Source organism: Anomalospiza imberbis, chromosome 6, assembly GCF_031753505.1.
Source record: "Anomalospiza imberbis isolate Cuckoo-Finch-1a 21T00152 chromosome 6, ASM3175350v1, whole genome shotgun sequence".
Classification (NCBI taxonomy): Eukaryota; Metazoa; Chordata; class Aves; order Passeriformes; family Viduidae; genus Anomalospiza; species Anomalospiza imberbis.
The window spans coordinates 49,052,939-49,074,852 of record NC_089686.1 but is presented as its reverse complement, the minus strand read 5'-3'; the positions used below and the strand labels follow the sequence as shown (position 1 = coordinate 49,074,852).

At 36.6% G+C, this 21,914-nt stretch overlaps 1 protein-coding gene across 1 annotated transcript in view; it reads left to right on the top strand.

The window, feature by feature from the left end:
* Nucleotides 1-21,914, top strand: part of OTOG (otogelin) — a 90,871-nt gene that overhangs the window by 66,650 nt on the left and 2,307 nt on the right. Inside the window, exons 37-55 of the mRNA XM_068194056.1 lie at nt 466-634; nt 1,477-1,613; nt 2,795-2,884; nt 3,253-3,436; nt 6,115-6,335; nt 7,204-7,342; nt 8,177-8,371; nt 9,240-9,452; nt 10,195-10,299; nt 10,611-10,721; nt 11,956-12,057; nt 12,554-12,652; nt 12,988-13,028; nt 13,622-13,697; nt 14,184-14,362; nt 15,158-15,262; nt 15,685-15,804; nt 16,650-16,695; nt 21,302-21,381. Of these exons, the coding sequence (XP_068050157.1) occupies nt 466-634; nt 1,477-1,613; nt 2,795-2,884; nt 3,253-3,436; nt 6,115-6,335; nt 7,204-7,342; nt 8,177-8,371; nt 9,240-9,452; nt 10,195-10,299; nt 10,611-10,721; nt 11,956-12,057; nt 12,554-12,652; nt 12,988-13,028; nt 13,622-13,697; nt 14,184-14,362; nt 15,158-15,262; nt 15,685-15,804; nt 16,650-16,695; nt 21,302-21,381 (2,412 nt within the window). The remainder of the gene's footprint in view (nt 1-465; nt 635-1,476; nt 1,614-2,794; nt 2,885-3,252; nt 3,437-6,114; nt 6,336-7,203; nt 7,343-8,176; nt 8,372-9,239; nt 9,453-10,194; nt 10,300-10,610; nt 10,722-11,955; nt 12,058-12,553; nt 12,653-12,987; nt 13,029-13,621; nt 13,698-14,183; nt 14,363-15,157; nt 15,263-15,684; nt 15,805-16,649; nt 16,696-21,301; nt 21,382-21,914) is intronic.

Below are 21,914 nucleotides of genomic sequence, written 5' to 3'. Positions count from 1 at the left end.
ACTTCATTATGCATAAAGTTTTTTCGAAACGTACTACACCGGGTTTCAGGCCTCAGTTTCTGAGTGTGACTGTTAAAAGACAAAAAAGACCTCTTTGACAAAAAGAGGTGTTTCATACTGTCCAGTGTCAGTGTTTTGTCTCATTGCCCTCTTTAAAGCACACATTTCCAGACACCCCTGTTACCCTTCCTGCTTGTTTCCTTACATATTTTCCGTTCTCAACTTTTTTCATGGTAAAGTTAAAAATTCAATAGTGCTGTTCTCATCTTTACTATAGGACAACAGTGTTAATCTATCCTCAGAATGGTCAGGTTTCCAAAGGTGCTTGTAGTTTCCATCAACATCATTGGAATCAAGTATTCTATGCCTGAAGAATGTGAATCCCTTTTTCAACAAAATCTATACAGTATTGTGATACTAACTTGGTATGAATGGTAATCTCTGTCTTTTATTGATTCACCTTAGCCAGTCACCGAGAGTGAGTGCATAAAACACATTTGCTTGGATGGACAGCTGATCCAGGTTAATAAGTCACAGAACTGCCCATACAATGCTACTCAACCCAGCTGTGGAGTTTTAGGGTTCGCTACTCAAACAAATGGTGACAAATGCTGCCCAAAGTGGGAATGTGCATGTAAGTTTTAATTCTGCTGTACTTTTGAAGTGCATTCAGGTAACACATTAATGCATGTGTGAGAAGGGTAAGAACTGACACTTCTTTACCATAGCATGCAAGATGCATATTTTTTATGTTACTCATTGTCAAAGGAAATTTATCATTGTAGTTTTACATCCAGGGAAGTAAAATAAAAATGCTCTTTTAACATACTCAGCATTAAGTATCCGCAGTGGATATGTTTAGGTCTGATTTAGACACATCTTGTCATCTCTCTAATTAGGGGACACCTAAACAGTACAGATTTTTTTGGTTTATTTTTTAGCTACTTCAGAATGAAAAGATTTCCTAAACTATTAGCTACTTCTGTTAGCACTTTTGGGACTCTGTTAGCAATTGGAACTTCTGCTTAGGCTTTAGAGTTTGAAATAACTCAGAGTCAAACTCCAAGGCCACTGATACACAAAGGCTTTAGCAACAAGACTGAGCAAAAATAGAACTTTTCACTTTAGGAATAAGACTACAGGTGAACTATGGATCTGGCATAATCTGCTGTCACTCATTATTTTTTTCTTAGTTTGGGGTTTCTGAAAATTGCAAACCTTTGTTGGCAAGACCTGTAAGGAAATAGCTGATTGCAGAGGTGTGCAGGTTGTCCCTCTGAAAATATGCAGAATTTGATTATGCTGTCCATTTTCAATGATGAACCAGTATCAACTATGTGAAAATATGTGCTGCATATATGAGCCTCTTAGTAAGCTAGTTCAACTTATAAAATGTATTGGTTTATCTTCACATTTTGTAAGATTGACTGCAATTCTAAAGTAAGCTACAAAATACATTTACCTTTTTTCCCTTAGGTCGTTGCACCATTTTCTCTGATCTGAGCATTGTAACCTATGATGGAAAGCATTTGGCTTTATCCAAAGAAGCATCCTACATTGTTAGTCAAACTACAGATGAAACTATAACCATCCATGTCCTTGACTGTAGAATGGTAACTAACATTTATCAGCTAACAAAAGGTGTTTTGTACTGTTAATAAGATGTATCTGAAAGGCAAGAGCATAATAATATTTTATATTGTGGTTATTCTTCACTTCTGTGCAATATCTATGAATTGTGCTTGCATTTCACAATACTTATGAATTGTATAACACTCTAACACCTGACTGTAAATGCATAGTTCCTCGTGAAAGAGCTGGAAGATAAGAGGAAGGTCCATGTTATCCTGTGGTATGTGTGATATGAACAAGGTGATGAGAGATTAAGTGGATTTACATCATTAGCCACTTCTGTGAGTGCTGTCTCACTACAAATGCCACCACAGTTGGACCATTATACGACCAGTCTTTTATCCATAATACCACCAGGATTTTTATCTATGTTCATATGGACAAACATGGACTGGAAACACCCATCTTCAGAGCCATAAAAGACTGTAGGAATGCCAGACTGAATGGGACCACCCTGTGCATCCATGTTTCTGACACAGGAGCAAGAGAAAGCCTAATGGGGATCCTGTCTAATGGGTAGTGTGGGTTGGCTTTTGTCATGAAAAGTTCATTTCTGTGAGCCTTTTCAAAACTGCCCATAACTCCAGTCTCTCCTGTGAAGGCTAGGTCGTTTGATGTCTATATCAATGTCCATTGCTTCCAAGTTTCACCTAATGGAAGTTAATTTCAGAAGCTCAACATGACTGATATGAAGATGATGTGTTTATGACGTTCAGATTTGCTTTCCTCTTGTATTCAATATTTTCTGTTTTATTCACCCTTATGTAGCTCAGGAAGCATTTATTCCTGAACCATTACTTCTGTGCTGTACATATCATACAGATTCATCATTCCCAATCTCATTCTTGTCAACCTTTTATTTTTTGTCCAAACATCTAGTCCATCATATTTTTTTCCCTGAAAACCTGCATTTCTGTTTTAATTCCAAGATTGCATGATACAGTACAGTAGCTGAAAACAATGAGATCATAGTATTTTGTTTGTTTATCCAGAGAAACTCTGCAATCTTGGCTTGAGACTGCAACCACCAATGGTTTTCCTCTCTTAATAGTATAATCTCCCAAAATCCTTAATGTCCTAGTACCTAAAACCAGTAAGCAACCAATGTATTTAGATTTTACACATCATAGCTATTGGTGATGTATTTTTGTTTTCTCAACAGAGTAATTCAAATTCAACTTCTTTGTGCCTGGCAATGTTGAACCTAACTTACGTCTCAAATCAAATTATTATCAATCGTTTAAGCAGAAAAGTAAGTATTATGAGGGGTTTTATTTTCCTTTAGGTAACACCATATTTCTGCAGTCAGTTGCCTCCTCATGTGGATACCAAGGAATAGAGCAGAACACCATAGGTTATATGATTCATTGTTCCAATTTTGTAATTAAATAAATTTCTCCTGGTAAATTCAATGAGCCAAACTGTGATCCAAGGGCAGTTAACAAGGTAAGACTCAGAGCAAAGCACATAAATTGTTTGTACCTTTGGTAGCTGTATTATCTTTATGGAGGAAAGTCTGACTGCTTCTGAAATTACTTAGGACTTAGATTCCTAAACTGTCAAAAACCTAGCCTTAGTTCTTCTTCCAGACCATTAACCTCTCTTCTGTGTGTTGTTTAGATAACAGTAAATTCAAGATCTGCTTGGCCTACTGTTAGAAAATATGGATACAAAGTTGAAGATTCAGGCTTCAAGTATGCAGTTGAGACCCCAACAAAAATCAGAATTCAGTGGTTTCACAACACAGGTGTGATGATTATTGAGTTGAATAGTACCAGAGAACCAAGACCTTTGGGACTATGTGGTAAGTAAGTATAGAGTAGAGCAAGAAATAAAGGCTTTCAGATGCTTTGCTTGGGAGACACATTTTTCTAATTATATAAATTCTTTATTGCAGGGTCTGTCCCAAAAATGTATTGCAGATCACTACAAATTTTAAGATACTGTTAGAATTAATCTATTAGTAATTTTGTTTATTGTTGAAATTATATTTTTGTTTATTCCTCTCATCACTCTTTGCCCACAATGTTACTTCTGTCTGTAAGCTGTTTAAACCACAGGTATGATTGCAGTTACCAAACCCAAATAAGTAATACAGGTCTAAGGCCATGATTTCAAATATGGTCATTTACAGATTTAGGGTTTGATAGTTGTCTGATAGGAAGTGGTAAGTGCTATTTTCAGTTTCTAAAGGTCAGAATTCCCAGGAAATGTAAATTTCAGAGAACTAATCTTGGTTTAACTGTTGGAGACAATACTTTAGAGGGAATTTCTTAATAATGTTGCGCTCTGTTAGACCTGTAATGTGCACTGCACTGTTAGGTCTGTGTTCCCCTGCTTAATTTTTTTTCTAAAATGTACAGCCTTGAATAAGCTGGTGGTGTTACAACTTTTGCAAGTATATATTTGGTGATGTAAATCCCCACTTTGGTAGCTGCATCTGTAAATTTATCTGTAGATTTATGCTGTAAATTGAAGCTGGAAATCAGGATTAAGGAGATGATATAATTACAGGGGATTTCTTTCCAGTTTCAGAAAGGGCAAATGCCTGTAGCTCAGTATCAAATGCCAGGAATAGCTCAGTCCAGTTTCCAGTCCTGCTGACAGAAATGTGCTTCTCACAAAGAGAGTTTGAATTTATGGCATATTGAAATTTGATTGTTATCTCTTACTTGCCCCAACTTCTGTTTTCAGTATTGTTCTCACTCTGCTTGGCTAATTGGTATTGTAAATAGATAAAGCAGAAAAAAGACAACAAAGACAGTGGATATATATAAAAAGCCTGATTCAAGTTATCTAGAGAATATCTTTTGCCTTTACCTGTTTGTTTACTGTGGTAGGGAGGATTGGGAACATTACATTCCCAAAGTTTACAAGGCATTACAAGGCATTTAGACTAGATGACAACACACTTCTGTGGATGGTGTTGCAAGTACAACTTCTTCAGGGAATGTGCTTTGTGTTTCTGATGTTCACCTCTGTCTGGGAGGCTCTCTGCATAAGTCTGCCTGCACAGTGCTGCCTGGTGCCACTTCCAGAGCCTGCCTCAAATGAGCTCGTTTTTCTGCATCTTTCCAGTGTGAATTAGTCCAGCCTACACTCCTTTCTGTGTTAGTGCGAATACAAGCAGCATGCTTTCTCAGATATCTTTTAGCTGAACTGCAGTATTGGTAGGTCTTGATTTCCCAGCTTCATGGAAATGCTAAAACTGAGAAGACCATTATAGATTTGTAGCACAAGCATTCTTTGGAAGGATCCAGAAACAGCAGTGTCTTTTACAGTGCAAGGGTTGGGCAAATGTGGCAGATGTTGAAGAGCTGGGGTGGGAGATGAGGGATGTAGGAGGGGAATGTGGACATTCCTATAGCAAAACTGGTGAAAAAGATTTAAAGCATGTCAGTTCTAGTTGCAACTGGATCCTGCCAAGAAAAATGTGGAGTTTTAGTTTTGCTGTTTTAAATCTCCCTGTCAGTGTGTAAGAGAAGTGAGAAAAGCTGTCCCTGACATGATAGCAATCCTTTGAAGGCTTTCAGAGCCATCATATACTTCCTGTCTGTGTTGCAAATACAGACTCAAAAGGTTCAATCAGACACAGTTTAGAAAGCTGTTTTACTTTCTGAATGCCTGTTGCTGTGTCACTGATAGTCATCAAAAACTGCTAAAAATGGTGACACAGACCAGTTCGTTAGAAAGGGGTGGAATCCACAAATACTGTTTTGAACAGATAAAGAATTAGCATCGTTCTTGTGGAGACAACAGAAGAAAACACTCTAGAAGCCTGATACAAAAGTCTCAGAAACTGATTGGGAAGACAGAATGGGGGACTGATCCATCATTCTGCTTTTTTCTATCTGCTGGTTTTTAAAGGATATTCTGAGGAGACTTCTGCAATTCTTGAATGTTCTTATGACTCTGACCACAGTCACCATCCATGTTAGGTTGCTCTTTTTGCTCCAAAGTGTTTCAAAATTTCTTGCTATTTTAGTTAAAACAGAAAGGAAAATGTGTTGCTGCCTTCTGGTATCGCATAAGTATCCTGACATGTTGTGGTTGTTCCCTTTACTGATAACATTTACGGTTTTAACTTGTTTCCATACATGGAGGTGCTTTGCAATCTTTTTTAAAATGCATTTTTGTTTAGTGTTTGTGCAGCTTAGGGGCAAACTTCCAGTTTCTTAGCTGGGCTCTCTGAGCAGCTCTTTGATATGCAGTAGATTTCCATTCAGAGATACATCTTTACTTTTGCTTTCCTTCATTTTTCTGAATTTCGTGTATTTTGATCCTAATGAAGACTTTACATCTGTTGTAGGTTTTGATACTGTCATGTTGTATGAGATTTCGAGAAGATGTTTACTTTCTTGAATATACCACTTCAAACATATTTCACATGTTTTTTTTTTGGTTTTTTTTTTTTTTTGGTTTTTTTTTTTGTTTGTTTTTTTTTTGTTTGTTTGTTTTTTTTTCCCTTCTGATAATTCATAGGGTTTTGTGATAGAAGCTTGGAAAATGACTTGATGCTTCCCAACAGGACAGTTTTAAGCCAAAGCAGTTCACCCTCAACTTTTATAGACAGCTGGCAAGTGCCAGACACGTTAAAGTATGTCGGAGAAGACAGGCATCAGGAAACTAATTGCTCAGTCATGGACTGCTCAGAGTGCTTAAGAATGGTGTTGAACCAGACCTTCAGCAGCTGTCACCCTTATGTATGTTAACTATTTCAAAGCTTACATTTTGAGAGATCTGCAGTTCAGATATACTTTTGTATCCTTGGTAATTTCACTAACGTGAGGCTACATGTAACCATATCTGTTGAATGAAATGTATATTTTTGTGTGTGCTTACAGTTGCAAGGTAGAAGTAATTGAAGAGTATGGCAGCTTGGTAGGAGAGTTGCAATAAACAACTTTCAGAATTTCACCTCTGTTAGTTTTGAAATATTGCATAATTCATAAACCAGTCACAGATAATTCAACTGTATCAATAAGATGTAGAAAAATGTAAAAGAAAATAGTTTTAGGATTTAATTAATCCTTATGCCTTCAGTAATTTAACAAGTCCAAAATTGCAATAGGTAATCTGAGAACCTGCATTCTAAAAGGCTCTAGAGAGAGTTCCAGCTTGGAGATGTGAGAGGGCAAAACAGATGCTTGAAAGCAAGCCTAAAGCAAATAACAAACTCCTGGTGTGCAAATAAATTATTTGTGGTCATATGAGTACATTTACCATTTGACCTTTTGTATATAGCTGATTTTGATGAAGATGAGATCAAAAATAGGTAAAAATGTAGAGGTAAAAAGGAATAAAGCAATTGTGCCTTCTACTAGAATAACTATATTACCTCTTACCTTGGCACTTATAAAAGATGAAACTAAGGAGTATAATCATGTCAGTGTTCAGGAAGTCTTACTTTAATATACTATTAGATTATCTTTGTACACTAATGAAGGCTTACCATGAACCAAGAACTCTTTCCTTCTTTGTAGTGGATATTTCTAAAGATCAGTCTTTCCTACCCAGCATAGCCTCTATGAAGGTGCCATCTCTTTTTTATTTTTTTTTCCCTTTTGTTAGATTCCACCTGAGCAATTCTGTGATATATGGGCTCAAGACACTGAGTACGTTCAAAATCCATGCATTTCGCTAGCTGCCTATGTGGCAATGTGCAACAAATTTAATATTTGCATAGAGTGGAGGAGCTCTGATTACTGCCGTAAGTATTCTGCATGTATGCCCACCTCTGGTGTTCACAGAGACAAAATTTGCCTAATTTAATGGTTATTATAAGTTGAGAATACCAGTTCTTGAGTCTTCATGTACTTTGATGCTGCTGCAGAAAGCTGTGGCTTTGGAGGTGGGATTAGAGAAATGAAACACCTTTGACATTCGATGGAGTGTAAGGGGTAAAACCTGAGATCTTAGCGTATCCTGGCAGCAGAATTCTCCCACAGCAACACTAAAATGTAAGGCCAAATGGGATCTGGAGCTGGATCACGGTATCTCCTTATGCTGTCCATGATCACCTAGGAAAAGCCCCCTTCAGTGATAACATGAGAAGCTCTGTGGTTTTGAGACATTTTTTTTAATTCTTCAGTTTTTATGGACTTTATTAGCAATAACTGTTAAAAGGAGCTCTTACAAAATATAGCTGTAAATATGTATTCTATCCATCTTGAAGGGACACATCACACTTATTTTTATACTATTTTCTTTGGCCACTGCAGGTTATTCAGAGCACTCATTCAGAGCACTCTGATTGATCTGTGTAGTATTTGAAAGTGTTTTTGAAGCTTAAATTATTTTGTGTCAGCATTGTTGCATGGTTTGTAACTCTGCTGCCAAAATGCAAACTGAAGCTTGATGAATATGTTACTACAAGAATAAAAGTAGAAATGCTTGCAGATTCCTTTTGTTTTAATTTGTTATGTAGGTAACTGGTCTGTGTTGGTGTTTCAGGCTGGTCGATCTAACTCAACTGGTGAGCACAGGAAGTTGCCTCGTGGGATTACAGCTTGAACAATGTCTGATTAATTTATTTCCTTCCTAGCCTTCCCCTGCTCTGAAAACTTCTCCTACCAGCCTTGCATAGCTGCCTGTGAGGTTCCAGAGAGTTGTGAGAATAAAGAGGTGGCTCCTCTGGACTCAGACTCCTGCTCAGTGCTGACAGAAGGCTGCGTCTGTGCTGGAGGGACCATCCTTCACCGGACTCATACTGCTGTCTGTATTCCTGAAGAAAAATGTGGTATATTTGGATGTGATTTTCTTCTTTATTATCTGCAAGTTAATAAAGACAGTCAGACACTCCATTATTCATAAGCTGAGTTCTGGTTCGGTGTTGTGTGAGTTATGAATATGTCATTCATTTGAGAATTCTAGATATCCAGTAAACATTAAGTGTGCAGGTGAGCAAGCAGGGGCTGTTCCTTGTAATGCACAATTTTGCTCACTTTCTGTCAGCTGGAGGATGCTCTTCAAAGCCTTTGCTTAAGTTTATGTATTCAGTTATTGTAAGCATGTTAGTCTTGGCCTCCTTTTCACCCAAGCCCTTTGCCAAGAGTCCAGCCTTTTGATACCCATTCAAATGACATGCAGCAGCAGTTAATTACACATTTTGAATAATGTGTGTGTGTCCTACCAGCATTTATATTTATTTTCATTGCAATTCTGCCTCATCACATCAAATAGTGAACCAATTTTTCTCCCTAACGACATGAACCTTAAAAATTCAGTTTATGATATATCAGACTACTAAAGTACTGTAAATTAATAATAGTTTTGAGATTTGTAAAATACAAAGGTAATTTCTTTTCAAATTGTTACTTTAAACATGAAGGATTGGATTGGGATTTTAAGTAACTGGCCTTGCAGTGGAGACATGAAACAAATTGGAGGTTTGGATCATCTGAAAGGTGTTGAGTGTCTTGATTTCCTGTGTAAACTAAGTCACAGACTGTTTCCTCATTTATTTTTTTGCGGGGTGATGGACACAATCAAGCCTATAAAACTCTGGGATTTTTATGCTTCATAGATCCTCATCCACTATGGAAAAAATGGTGATAAAAATTGGAATTTAAAAGGAATTGCCTCTGTTTTCTATTGTCCTGACCTAGCTTGTACAGACAGCTCAGGAGCACCTCATGCTGTGGGTGAGATCTGGAGAACTTCTTTGAGCGGATGCTGTATGCAAAAATGTGTTGACAGTGAAACCATAATTCCAGTGGAGCACAGCTGTTCAGAGATCCACAGCTCCGAGTGTCAGCGATTTGCAGAAGTGGCCTTGCTTGTTCCTGATGATCAGACATGCTGTCCTCAGAAGATCTGTAGTAAGTATTCCTTCATGGTTGTGAAAACTGCCCACTGGAATGGGCAGATGTCCTTTCTCTGAGGTTTGCTTTCCTGTTACATGTGCTACTTTTGAAGAAAATAGAAATTACCTGGGTTTGAATTTACAGATAATGTAGAAAACTGTAGAAGCCGTTTGGCTTAATATCCAGTAGGTTTTGGAGTAGAGGTAGAGGATAGGAGGAGGACTGAAATAGCTCTATGTTTTTTTGAATATGAATTGTGTTTCCCTCAAGTTTAGAGATTACTGTTTTATTTTTAATATCCAAATACAACCAAATAATCTGGATAATTCTGAGGAAAAAGAAATCAGGTGATTGTTTATCTAATTCTTAAAGAGAGAAGTAAAAAATGATAGAAAAGCTTTTTTTTCCCCATAATTCTTGCTTATCTTAGAAAGATTCAAAAATAAGGTATTTTCATGTTTTGACCATCTGGTATGGTGTTGCAGTGAGTTTTCCAGAGGGAGGTTCATTTTTTTTAATTCTCACAATGACTCAGCTCTAGTTTAACGTTGCCTCCATGGAGAGTGTTGCAAATTATGAGCGTTTCTGAATCCTGTCTCAATGGAGTTTTCTGCTGCTTCACTGCGTTTTTCATATGCCTACAATTTGGAGTTTTGGGGTGTCTAACTGCAAATACTACTTGCCACTGCTCTACTCAACCTATAAATGCATAGTTTAGAAGGTGCTTATTCTCTTTTTTTTTTCCTTTATGTGACAGTTTGTAATCAGAGTCTCTGTGAACTCCTAATCCCTGAGTGTAGCAGCTTGGAGAAGTTGGTCACCTACTACAGTGAAGAATCCTGTTGCCCCAGCTACGTTTGTGGTAGGTTTCTTTTGAAAGGTAAAGAATTGCACTCTGCAAAAGACATTCAGTAAACCAAATAGATCAACTCAGAAGGATATGGGTAGTGTAGATACCATTGTTAGTATGGTCATTTACAAAATTCATTTTGTCTATAGCTCAGGGGTTGGTCTGTGTTAAATGATCAGGCAAGATCTTGGGATACAAGGTAAAAGCTTTTCTAAAGCTTGTAGAACCTCTCTACTCCATGCTGTCCTTCCTTGGGATATAGCATAACAAAGGAGGAGTGCTGAGCTTCATCTGAAGGAATATATCTGTTGCCCTTTTTTCAGAATGTGATCCAGAAAAATGTGAACAATTGGAGCAGATGCCAAGCTGTCAAGATGATCAAACACTAATTGCTGCTCGGGTGGAGAATACCTGCTGCATTTCCTATATATGTGGTACAGTAGCCTGACTGGTTGAGATTATGAATGTGGTTTTGCATATGCAATTATGTCTATTATTATCTTGCCAGTTAAGACTCCTTGTATTTCCTTTAGGTCTCTCAACATAGTAAGGCTTGAAAGCAGTTAAAAAATTGGCATTAGTTTTCTAAAATATACCAACAACCTAAAATTAATTTAATTTAATTTAATTAATTTTCTAAAAGTGCCAACAACTATCCAGAGTCACAGAAGAGCTTCGTGCAACTGAGTAGTATTCCTTGTTGGTCAAGTAAAGGAGGATGAAGGAATTCAGGGCTTTTGAGATTGTCCATATGCAGTGTGAACTAGATACACAAATATTTTATCTGAAAGAAGACTGAAGTGGTATAGGCTTTTATTCCCTGTATCCTGCTGTCTCGGCTCTGGCCCAGCTTAATTGATGACAAATATCCCATATCAGAGTATTATGCATATTTATTATTATTTATTTATTATTTATTTTTATTTATTCTTTTGGATTTTAGCCTTTAATGACTTAATTAAATAATAAGGTTGCACTTTTGCCATTAGTATATGAGCTCCAGTCTTACCATGCAGTTGTTTTCTGTTTGATAACAATCTCATAATGAGGTGTTGTTGAGTTTATTTTATTTTTGAGCAGATATGTGGGAAGGGAAGCACCTTCCACATGCAAAAATTTGAGTGTTAATTGGAAACGTGAATTACAATTCTGTTATTTATAGTAATCAGATTGCTTGGATCATATATTAGCAATGGGCAGCATTTGGCTCTTCTCACTGTCTGCAGGGTCCCCCTTTTGACTCTTTTTTGATAAAATGAGTCTTTACACTGTGCATACTGAAAAGTTCCTGTTGTGGCTGTCACGTGTTCAAGTGGGAGGATAACACGGGGATCATGGGGGATGCATTTTATTGAGGGTCAAAGACTCCTGAAAAAAAACAACAGCATGACTTTGTAGGAGAGAAGACCTAGCAAAATTTTTCATAACAGGAGAAGGAGGAAAAATTATGTTTGCTCACAAAAAATGTATTAATTCTTTATAGCAGGGAGCCAAGGGAAGACGGGCAAGCTGCACGGAAAATTAGCTTTTTGTATAGGGTCAATAAGCAGTGAATGCAGAGCACCTCTACTCTCTTTTATATGAGCCTGGGACAAACTTACAGCAAATTTTCTAGGCAGTAGTAAAATTTCTTCCAATGTTTTAGATTTGAATAATTGTTTTCTCCAGCATGTGGGGCTTGCTCGGATCAAATTCCCAAATGCCAAGAAGGAGAAGTTCTCATTGTGAATGGCAATACTACTGACAGGTGTTGCCCTACATACCAGTGCAGTAAGTTTGACTTGATTTTAATATTTTAAATAACAGAACATGGGAAATTATGTGGTGTGGATGTTCAGTGTCAAAGTGGTGGATTAGAGATACAGCTCCACTTGCTGTATAAGCAAGCTATCATCTGTACTCCTGAACAAACAATCTTTACTTTTAAATCTTCATGCGTGTAAAGCATTTTCTGATATCTGTATCATGAAATATCCAGAAGTTAATAATTTTAAATTTCCAGAATTTGAGGTCTGAAACTATAAGAGTAGTTTCAGACCTCAAATTTTGGATATTTAAAATTATTTAAATACTTGTCCTAGAGTATTTTGTACTCATACTGTTATCAATCGATATCTAACAGTCAAATTTTTACTATAAGTCTTGTAAACAAAGATGTTACCCAAATGTATTTATTGTAAGTAATTTACTGTATCTTGATTAATATTTCCACTCATCTAAAAAAGACAGCATTGCATTTATTGTTCTTTGTTTCCTTTGATTTTAGTCTGTGAAATACATCGTTGCCCTGAATTCAGATGCATGCTGGGCATGTCTCTGGTGGAGGTGTGGAGCCCGGAGAAGTGCTGCCCCTTCCGGACATGTGGTAAAATGACTGATTTTCACTAAAGCTGCCTTAGATAATGAGACGTGACAACAGCTTTGACCCCTTGGTTTCAGCCAACTGCTCATGAGCAAATGATACAGAAAAGTCATTTCATGCTGCAGAACTTCCTAATCTGCCTCTTTTGCTTTTCTTGCATCCCATAGAATTTGTCTGTCCAAAGTGGGTTATTTACCATCTTGAAAGTGTTGTAAGAGTTACTGTATTGGGTTTGCTGACTTTTATATCTGGAATTTTTATTCTTTCTGTTGCTCTGTTGTAAGCAAATGGCATATAAATTGCTAACCTACTGTTTCTGATGTTGTATTTTGTTTCAGAATGTGCCTGTGAAGCAATCCTCAAACCTCAGTGCAAACTGGTATGGAATTTATCTTGTTGCTATTCTTTTAATAATTCCTGAATGAATCTATTTATCAGTATCTGAATAATAGTTTTATCAGTGAAATATGAAATGGCACAGCATCACCTCTTTTTTAAAAAATTACTTCAGAGTAATTTTTTAACAGTAACAGTTTTAAGAAGCCACCGAAGTCTAAATACCTTGCAGAATAAAATTACTCTATAGCCCTGGTATTTCCAGAGCTTTATTCATTTGATCTGTTACCTTATGAATAAAGCTGTGAAATGACTATCAGCTCTGATATTTCCAGAGCTTTTTATTACCATATTCCGCCCCAATATATTGGTAGAGTAGGACTGCTTTCATGCACACAGGATAAGTCAGGATAAAATTCTGGGTTTCAAGTGTTGAACTAAATGCTTTCAAGCATCACAGTTAATATTTTTTGTTATGGTGAATATGTTAACATACATCATGCACTCAAGCTGCTAAGCAGAAGCTTCAAGAGATACTGCTACCCAAATTCTTCAGGAAAGTTGTTTAAAAGATCATATAAATAAGAAAACTTGCTGTTGTTTCGTGTATATTTTTTTCCTGTTTTTTACCTGTAGGGGGAGAAACTTCAGATAGATGAACTGTTTCAGAACAGTACAGAAAATGTCTGTAACTGTGTGAAGTACAAATGTGGTAAGTCAGAAAATAATTTAATTCAAAGAAATAGCCTTTCAAGTGCTAAGGGAAATTAGGAATTAAAAATCAGACATCCACTTTGAACATGGCACTGCAGAGGACAGGTTTAATTTACTTAATTCACAAATAGTGCTATTTCTCCTCTGTGTCCTCTGTAATTAGAGGGGAGAAATAGACATTTCTTAGGTACATTTCTTATCCTGAAGTAGTTTTACAAAATAAAACAGTTGAAGAAGCCTGTCACTTGGGTGCAGCTAATAGAATACTATATATTTAGTTTTCATGCATGGCTGTATTTGAAAAGATTTGGTGACTGCAGTGAAACATTAGATTACTATTAATGATTTGTTTGAAAATGTGGCCCATAATTCTAAAACAGGTAGGGTAACTTTTTTCACTCCTGTTTTACTGTTTGAAATGTTTTTAGTGGAGTTTTGATGCCAAGCTGATTGTCCTGAGAATGCTGTTTGTGTTTTCTTGCAGTGAGAGATAAAGTTTGCCTGAGTAATGAGAGAGGTGTGCTGCTTCCTGGGCAGAGGATCGTGGAACACAGTGCAGATGGCATTTGCCATATTTCCTATTGTACAAATGTGGTTGATCCCTCCACTAAATACTACAAAATAAACACATCTTCCATAGACTGTGCTGTCAAGTGCAAAGCTGTAAGGAATTCAGAAATTTAAACCTGTACATTGTGTCTGGTGGCCTGAATTACTTTGTGATGGGTTTTGTTGGGCAGATGAGTCATAAAGCAAGTTGGGAAGAGTAATTAGGATATCTCCCTCTAATGATGTGCTGCCACAATTCTGATGGAAGTTTGAAAAGTCTCCCTTTCTCCACTGTTTTCTCTGCTGCATAAATCTTACATGAATTAAAGTACATAGTGAATGCATCCTTAGATTAATGGCATGCTGCCTCCTTGCATCCCTGCAGAGCTTCAGTTGCATTATGTGCAAACTGGTACAAATTCCTGGCAGACATTAGCTGAATAAGAATCAGAAAGAGAATAATTATAAATAGAAGAAGAATTCTAAATGCAATGAAAACTGCTTTATAAAATAAGCAAATGTTACACTGTGTTTTTGACAAGATATAATACATTGCCATGAGAATATTATACAGAGTTTTTTTCTGATTTTATAATTACTTAATGGCTAATGTTTAAAAAGTTAAGATTTCAGTGATTCTTGAAGTAAGCTGTCACATTTGAAAATGGTAGAAAGACCAGTTAATTCTCTCAGGTTTGGAACTCCTCCCCTTTTACTTAATTTAAGATCAAATGTATTTTATAAAAGCCTCATGGGTGTGCAGTGCCAATGTAAGCTGTGTGGTTTTGAAAGTTATTTTAAAAATATCCCTAAAATCAGATACCTGAAGAAAAATCTGTCTGTTGCAGTAGCAAAACATTGAGCTGCAAGATTATTTCATACAAGGAGTAATCTATTTAATTTTGGCAGAACCAAGTCTATCAGCCTCCAAAAGATTTAACAACTTGCTGTGGTAGCTGCAAGAACTTGTCTTGTCTCCACACTTTCAGCAATGGCACAGTTACCAGTTTTAAGGTGAGTTTGCATATTTTATTTCCTCAAAATATTTAGAAGCAAGCAAAAAATCACAAAATATTGTATATATCTTGCCATAAATAATGTGCAGAAAAAAGCTTTACTTGGCCAAATACTCAGAATAGTTTTGCATGTATACAATATTAATTTCTTGGGGAGTCAACCATATAACTGTCAACAAAAATTAAAGGATTCTGATATGTATGAGAGAATTACCATCAACTCGACTATTTTAGAACCTGCTTAACATTATATATTTCTCTTGGAGTTTCAAATGCAGTACCTAAACAGGATATGCATCCAAATTATATTTTGCTGTATTACTGTTGATTCAAGTGAGATCACATTTAATGAAATTTTAAAATTAACACTTAAAATACTGTTTTTGCTGAGTAAAGTTTCTGTTTTAAAATTTTTGACAGCCCGGTGCTGTTTGGATTTCAAACTGCATCAGATATGAATGCACCAACACAGCAATAGGACCAGTTCTGGTGTCCTCTGCAGTTGGATGCCCACCCTTTAATGAAACTGAATGTGTGAAGGTCAGTGTACAAGACACTGTTTGCATTCTAGCTGTGATTTATGTTTGCATGTTAAGATTTATTTGCGTGACAAAAGATGCTTCTTCCTCAAGAAGGGATAAATTATTGATTTTTGCAGTGCCTGTATTTTTTCCCAGATATTTAGAGGTAAAAGGTATAACCATGCACCAAACTACTGTGCCACCAGGCTGCTGAGTTACACAGGTGGACACAGCTCTTCTGATTCTTAGAATATTTTTTTTTAATTGGGGTTTGTAATATCAAGCTAGTCTTCATACAACTGTGTGAACTTGGATGCTTTTCTGGGCTGGACCTCCCCTTTCTAACATTTTCTGTGTACAGCAATGTGATTCAGCATAATGATCAAAAACACTGAAAAAAAAGGCAAGATTGTCTGAAAATCAGGAACATCTTTTCTACAGTGACATATAAAGTTTTTTGAACTAGTTTTGGAGCAAGAACAAAAAATTATATATGAATTTTCAAAATGAGATTAATACTAAGTGCCAGGGAATGGAGGCAAGGAGAATTCTCTTGCTGCTCTCTGTAGTTCTACATTTACATGTGGGTAGAAAGATACTCTCCTTGGTGGATGATGTTACACAAGCAGGGAGCAGTCCTGCAAGAGCTGAGTGGCTGTAGCTCTTCCTCACAAATACCAGTGGGTTGGCTCCTCAGAACTCTCAGTTGTGTAGCCAAACCTTCATCCATTCACCAGAGTGTTGCATTTGTCTGAACAATGATGCAGAGCTTTATCTGAAAGATATTTCTAATAGTGCAGATACATGGAAATGAATGCTTGAAAAAACATCAAGTTTTTCCTCTTTATTTTATCTCTTGGTCAGGTTGGAGGCTATATTGTGCCATTCTTAGAAGGATGCTGCAAAACATGTAAGTGATTATTTACAATTCCTGCCTCACAAGTGTCTGATCTGTTACCTTATGAATAAAGTGGATTATTTTCCATATGAAAGCTTGATTCACATCTCGAGGACTGTGCTTTTCCCAAGTTTACTCATGTAAATTACACTGAAAATAGTGGAGTTAAATCAAAACACTTTAACATGGAAACATTTACTCCATTGATAGTGATTGTGGCTTATCAGCTCACTGAAATTCCTACCTTGGGTATTTTGTAGTTCTTGTGTAAAACTCCTCAAAATATTAGGTACTGCATTTAGTAAATTAAAGGTACTGTATTTGAGAAGGCACCTTAAAACAGTGCTTCATCTATATTAATATCTTCATATTTTGTAGAAATGAAGATTGATCTATTTTGTTTGTAAGTTAATCTTGTAACTAATATAGGAATACTTGTAATAATATAGGAATAATTGTAATAATATAGGAATATAGGAATTAATAAACAGTTACAAAGCCTTCAGGCAGTATCTTTTAAAATACTCTACAATTTAAAAATTCCTCTTTCTTGATTATCTGCGAGAGCTAATAAAGATTCTCTGGGGAAAAAAAAACAGAATAAAAATTCTTTACAGAATAGATTTGAAAGATATTATGTCTTAATAGACATCAAGAAAATATAAATATTATTTTCTTAACACATTGGTACATAGCTGAAACATTTTGGTTGATCTCATGAAGGCCTTAGGCTGAAGTTTGATACTATTAGAAACAACTGAAAAGGAGATTTTTGCACAGGGCAGTATAATAATATTTTAAAATGTAAAAATATCTGACTTAATTTACATAAATGGCTGGAATAGTGACCTGAAAGTGTGGAAGAGAACTGGAAAAAAGTGCAGGTATTTCCTGCTGGGTGGGATGGAGCTTGCACAGCTCTGACAACCTGACAAGGTACCATGTGCACAGTCACTGCAGTGGGTTATGTGCTGCCAGCTGGGAGGTTCCTTTTGGTGTACTGGCTTGTATTACATTTTGTGGTAAAAAGTTTATGGAAACTGTGCAAGATTAATCTGGGGTGGTTTTTTTCCTCTGCTCCCATCAGAGGGGCATGATAATATCCAATTTTCTTCCCTCTGATGGACCTGTGTTTCAAGCACTTGTCCTACCTAGTTCTGTGGAAAATTCTCCATAGGCACTCTGAGATCAGTTTTTGATTATCAGACATTGCCCTTCAGTGCCCTAGCAGCCAAATAAACCAGCTTCTGAACAAATTAGTATGACAGGTAAACATGCATTAAGCTGCTTTTCAACAGGGCACAAGATCTTGCTGCTATGCTTAGAGAAAGATTATAACCACACTCCTTAATTGTTAAAGGCAAAAGTAAGTTAACCTCTGGGGCATGCCTCACAAGGTAAAATTAAACCCTTGAAGAGACTTCTGAGATGCTTTCACAAGTACATTCCTAGAGTTTTGATTTCACACCTGTTTGTGCACAACACAGAACCTCTGTGAATCATGTAGTTCATTCTGACTCCAAGCAAACTGCCATGAGAGCTGTCAGTCAGTTGTAATTGTGGGAGATGTTTTATGAGAAGGATTAACAGTGTTTTGTTTTCTTTTGAAGTACTTTGCCATTAGACACAATTGTGATTTTCAATTTCAGTTTTAATTGGTCTTGAAAATTAAGAGCCAGGAGCTCCATCAAAACCTAGAGAGGAAATTACACTGTTACTCTGTGGTAGCCCCAAAGGACATATTGGACTCAGGATACCAGACTGGCTTGGTTATATTAATGTAGACCAGATCCTTCCTGGTGTGCACGTGAGGTTAACAAAGCAAGTGATGCCTGGATGTGGTACTCAGCTGCTGGTACTTCCCTGCCTGAGCAGAGAAGCAGGACCAGGTGACCTCCAGAGGGCTCTTCCAGCCTCAGCCATTCTGTGATCCTGTAATATATAGACATTTTAAAGTTGAATTCTGTTTGCCAAAATCTAGTAACTCCCAAATGTTTTCATACTACCAGAAATCCTCTGTAACACGTGCTCTGTTCAATGTGTAATATTCTCACCAGGTTCTTCAGTGTCAGTGCTCCTCCCATTCCTTGTTAGCCCAGTCACTCCTACAGCCTATGTTGGCTGTCACACAGGTACCTTTTCCTGAAATAAGTAGGACCGACCCAAACAGCATCATTGTTGATTTCCAACAATGTACTCCCTGATAGGAGCGCCAGACCTCTCGTTACCCAATTATTGCCAAAGCTGCATTGTAGCACAACTGCTCCTGGTTGTTCAGAGTGGCTCCCATTTTGGTTTGTTTTTCACTTTGCACTGTGTGGGCGGTGCATTGTTGTCAGCCAACAATGTACTGTTGGTAGTAAGCACTTGCATAGTCTTTAGCTTGCTGCATGTGTAAAATTGCTGTGTTTAAAAGGGTAAACTAATTCCATCATGTTTACAGTGCACTAGAACATAGAGACTAATTGCTTTGCTTGTTAAAGCTTGTTATGTCAGCCACATTTTTGCAGATGATGCGCCATACAGTTTTGCTTCCAGTGCCATGTACAGTAGAAGCAAATAATCGTTTTCCCATCCATAGTTAGGACAATGTACTGAAAACAGCAAGCCTGTGCTTAGTCCATGAAAATTGGAGATTATCTTTGTTCTTTTTCATAAAGCATGTTAATTCTTTGAATTTTAACATGCTCATCTTGGCATTTATCTTGTGAAAAAACCCTCCAAATTTCTGTAAGAGAAATTATGTTGACTGTAATTTTGTACACCACTGAGTGATACATCCTACATTAAACTACACCTATGACTCCAGGACTACTAAATCAAAATCTGTATTTCTCTTTCATATTCCTGTCACTTTAAGTGACCACAGTGTTATGAGTCAACCCAAAAACCAAGCAAGGATTATCAACCATACAGATGGTGCAAAAGAATCTAATTATATTAGGACATATATAAAATGCTCCCATGTTTCACTCCCATGTTCATGTAAACGTATATTTGTTGTAAAGCTAATTTAAAATGCACTGGATATTAAAACACATGCATGGAAATACATTCTATATTTATTTTGTATGAGATACGATGTACTTTCACCATAGCCTGGATGAAGTCATAGTCACAGCTGCACTGAATTCTCCACCCTACACACCATGTATAATGTAAAAGAAGAAAGAACCATGAAAAGAACTGTGAAAAACACGAAATAACGGTGAGTTGGGGTTTTTAAAAAGCAGTTTATTTTTTTCTTAGTTTCTCAATTTACTTTTTACCTAAGCAAACATAATTCAGTGACAGTCAAGCAGTAGCCAGACATTTGTCTGTAGGTTTTTATTTGTTTCCAAGAAGATTTATTGTTTCCTGCTCTCCTTTCCTTCATGTTGTAGACAATTCTGCTATGTCTAGAAAGAGTACCAGGCTTATATATTTTTTTTTAAAAATCCCCAAAACAAAAAAATCTCAATAAAAACCCCCAAAGAAACAACATTTAAAATCTGTTTCTCTAAGAAGCAGTATTACTAGTTTGACAGTGATTAGAGCAGGGAACTGGACATTGTGCATCAAAATGTAAGTTGTGTCACAATTCAATATTGGGTATTGTTCAAAGCCATAAATCCTTTATCACCCTTGCTTTTCTGGAGCTAACAATATTTCCCTTTTGTCAGCATCTTTGGATTTCTTGGCTCAAAGAAAATGCAGCTCTGTAAGGGGAGAGTCATTGGGGGCTGCATCATGGCATGTAAAATCCGGTGTGAAAGAGTGGAAAGTCTTCTAATGGAATGGGCTGTTCATTCTCTTACAGATCTGCAACTGATGGGGTTTATCAGCACAGAGAGGGTCATCCTCAGAAGATACTGTTCTTCCTGTTCTCTTACAACTGAACTTTACACTGAACATCTTTGTTTTGCTTCCAATGTTCGGCATTCCCTTGTTAAATTAAATTTAACTCCTCATTTAATTTCATGATTCCTTGTGATCTCTTTTATTTGATCCATGTGCCTTGTACGAGAAAAATTCTGGAAATAATGTTAATGAAAATGAAAATAAAAGTTTCATTTTTTCCACTGGTGTTCTTTGATTTAATAAAAACATACAGAAATCTAAGGCCCCCACGAAGCCCTGTTCTCCATCAGGTTCTGTTATGTATTTATTTTAAATTTATTTATACTTTGTTTATACCACTGGAACACAAGTGCTGCTATTAAAGTTTGTATTTATTTCATAGAAAATACACTTTAATTTATTAACAAATTTACCTTTTGATAATGATACCATTTGGTATCATTAAAAAGTTAGAATAATTAACAGGTCTTCTCACAGAGAATTTGATCAATTTTACAAAAATTTTTGAAAACAGACTTACTCATAAAAGCCTTCTGAGTGAAGAATAAACCTTTTATACTTGTTATTGAAGATAAAGAGATACTTTAATTAATGAAATAATCTTAAAAGTGATTCAATGTGCATCTAATGTTACTTAACCAAAGTTGTGTATGTGCAGTGATGTACTGGGTATTTTCTTCTTTGTGTCTCTTGAACCTATTAAATGGTCAGGCATGTTCTTGTCACTGTGATGTTAGAAATCTGAGCTGATATTTTTAAATCTATGCCCATTTTGCAGGTAAGGAAGATGGTAAATTCTGTAAGAAGGTGACTGTTAGGATGACCATCCGCAAGAACGACTGCAGGAGTAACACACCAGTAAGTAGATAGCCATTGTGACTTCTCTCAGTAGGGGAGAAAAATTTTGAGATATTAAAAAGAAGGAAGAAAGGGAACTCGGATTCCACAAGGCCATTGTCTCCATCTCTGTCACAGAAGCAGAGGTCTCTGTGTTTCACAGAGCTGTTTTAATGCTTCCCTACATTCCCAGGAGTCATCTCAATAATAAAAAAAGGAGACTGTTACCTTTTTTTGTGTGCATTTTAGGTGCATGCCGATTTAGTCTTATTTCACTCTATACTCCAATTATTCTATGCAAATTAACTATTATAACTGAACCTTGCCCTGATATTCTACAGCTAAAACGGCTGCAGATGTGTGCAATTTCTCATCTGCCCAGGGACAGTGTTTAAATGCCAACTTCATGAAGAAAGGAATCCTAGGTCCTGAAATCTTTTTTTAGGCAGCAGCGTGAGCACACTGTGAAATGTGAAGGAAGAATGAGGCACTATCTGTGTGTCTATCAAAGGATTTAGTGTTGGAGGACACCAACCATGTCCTGCTGAGCAGTG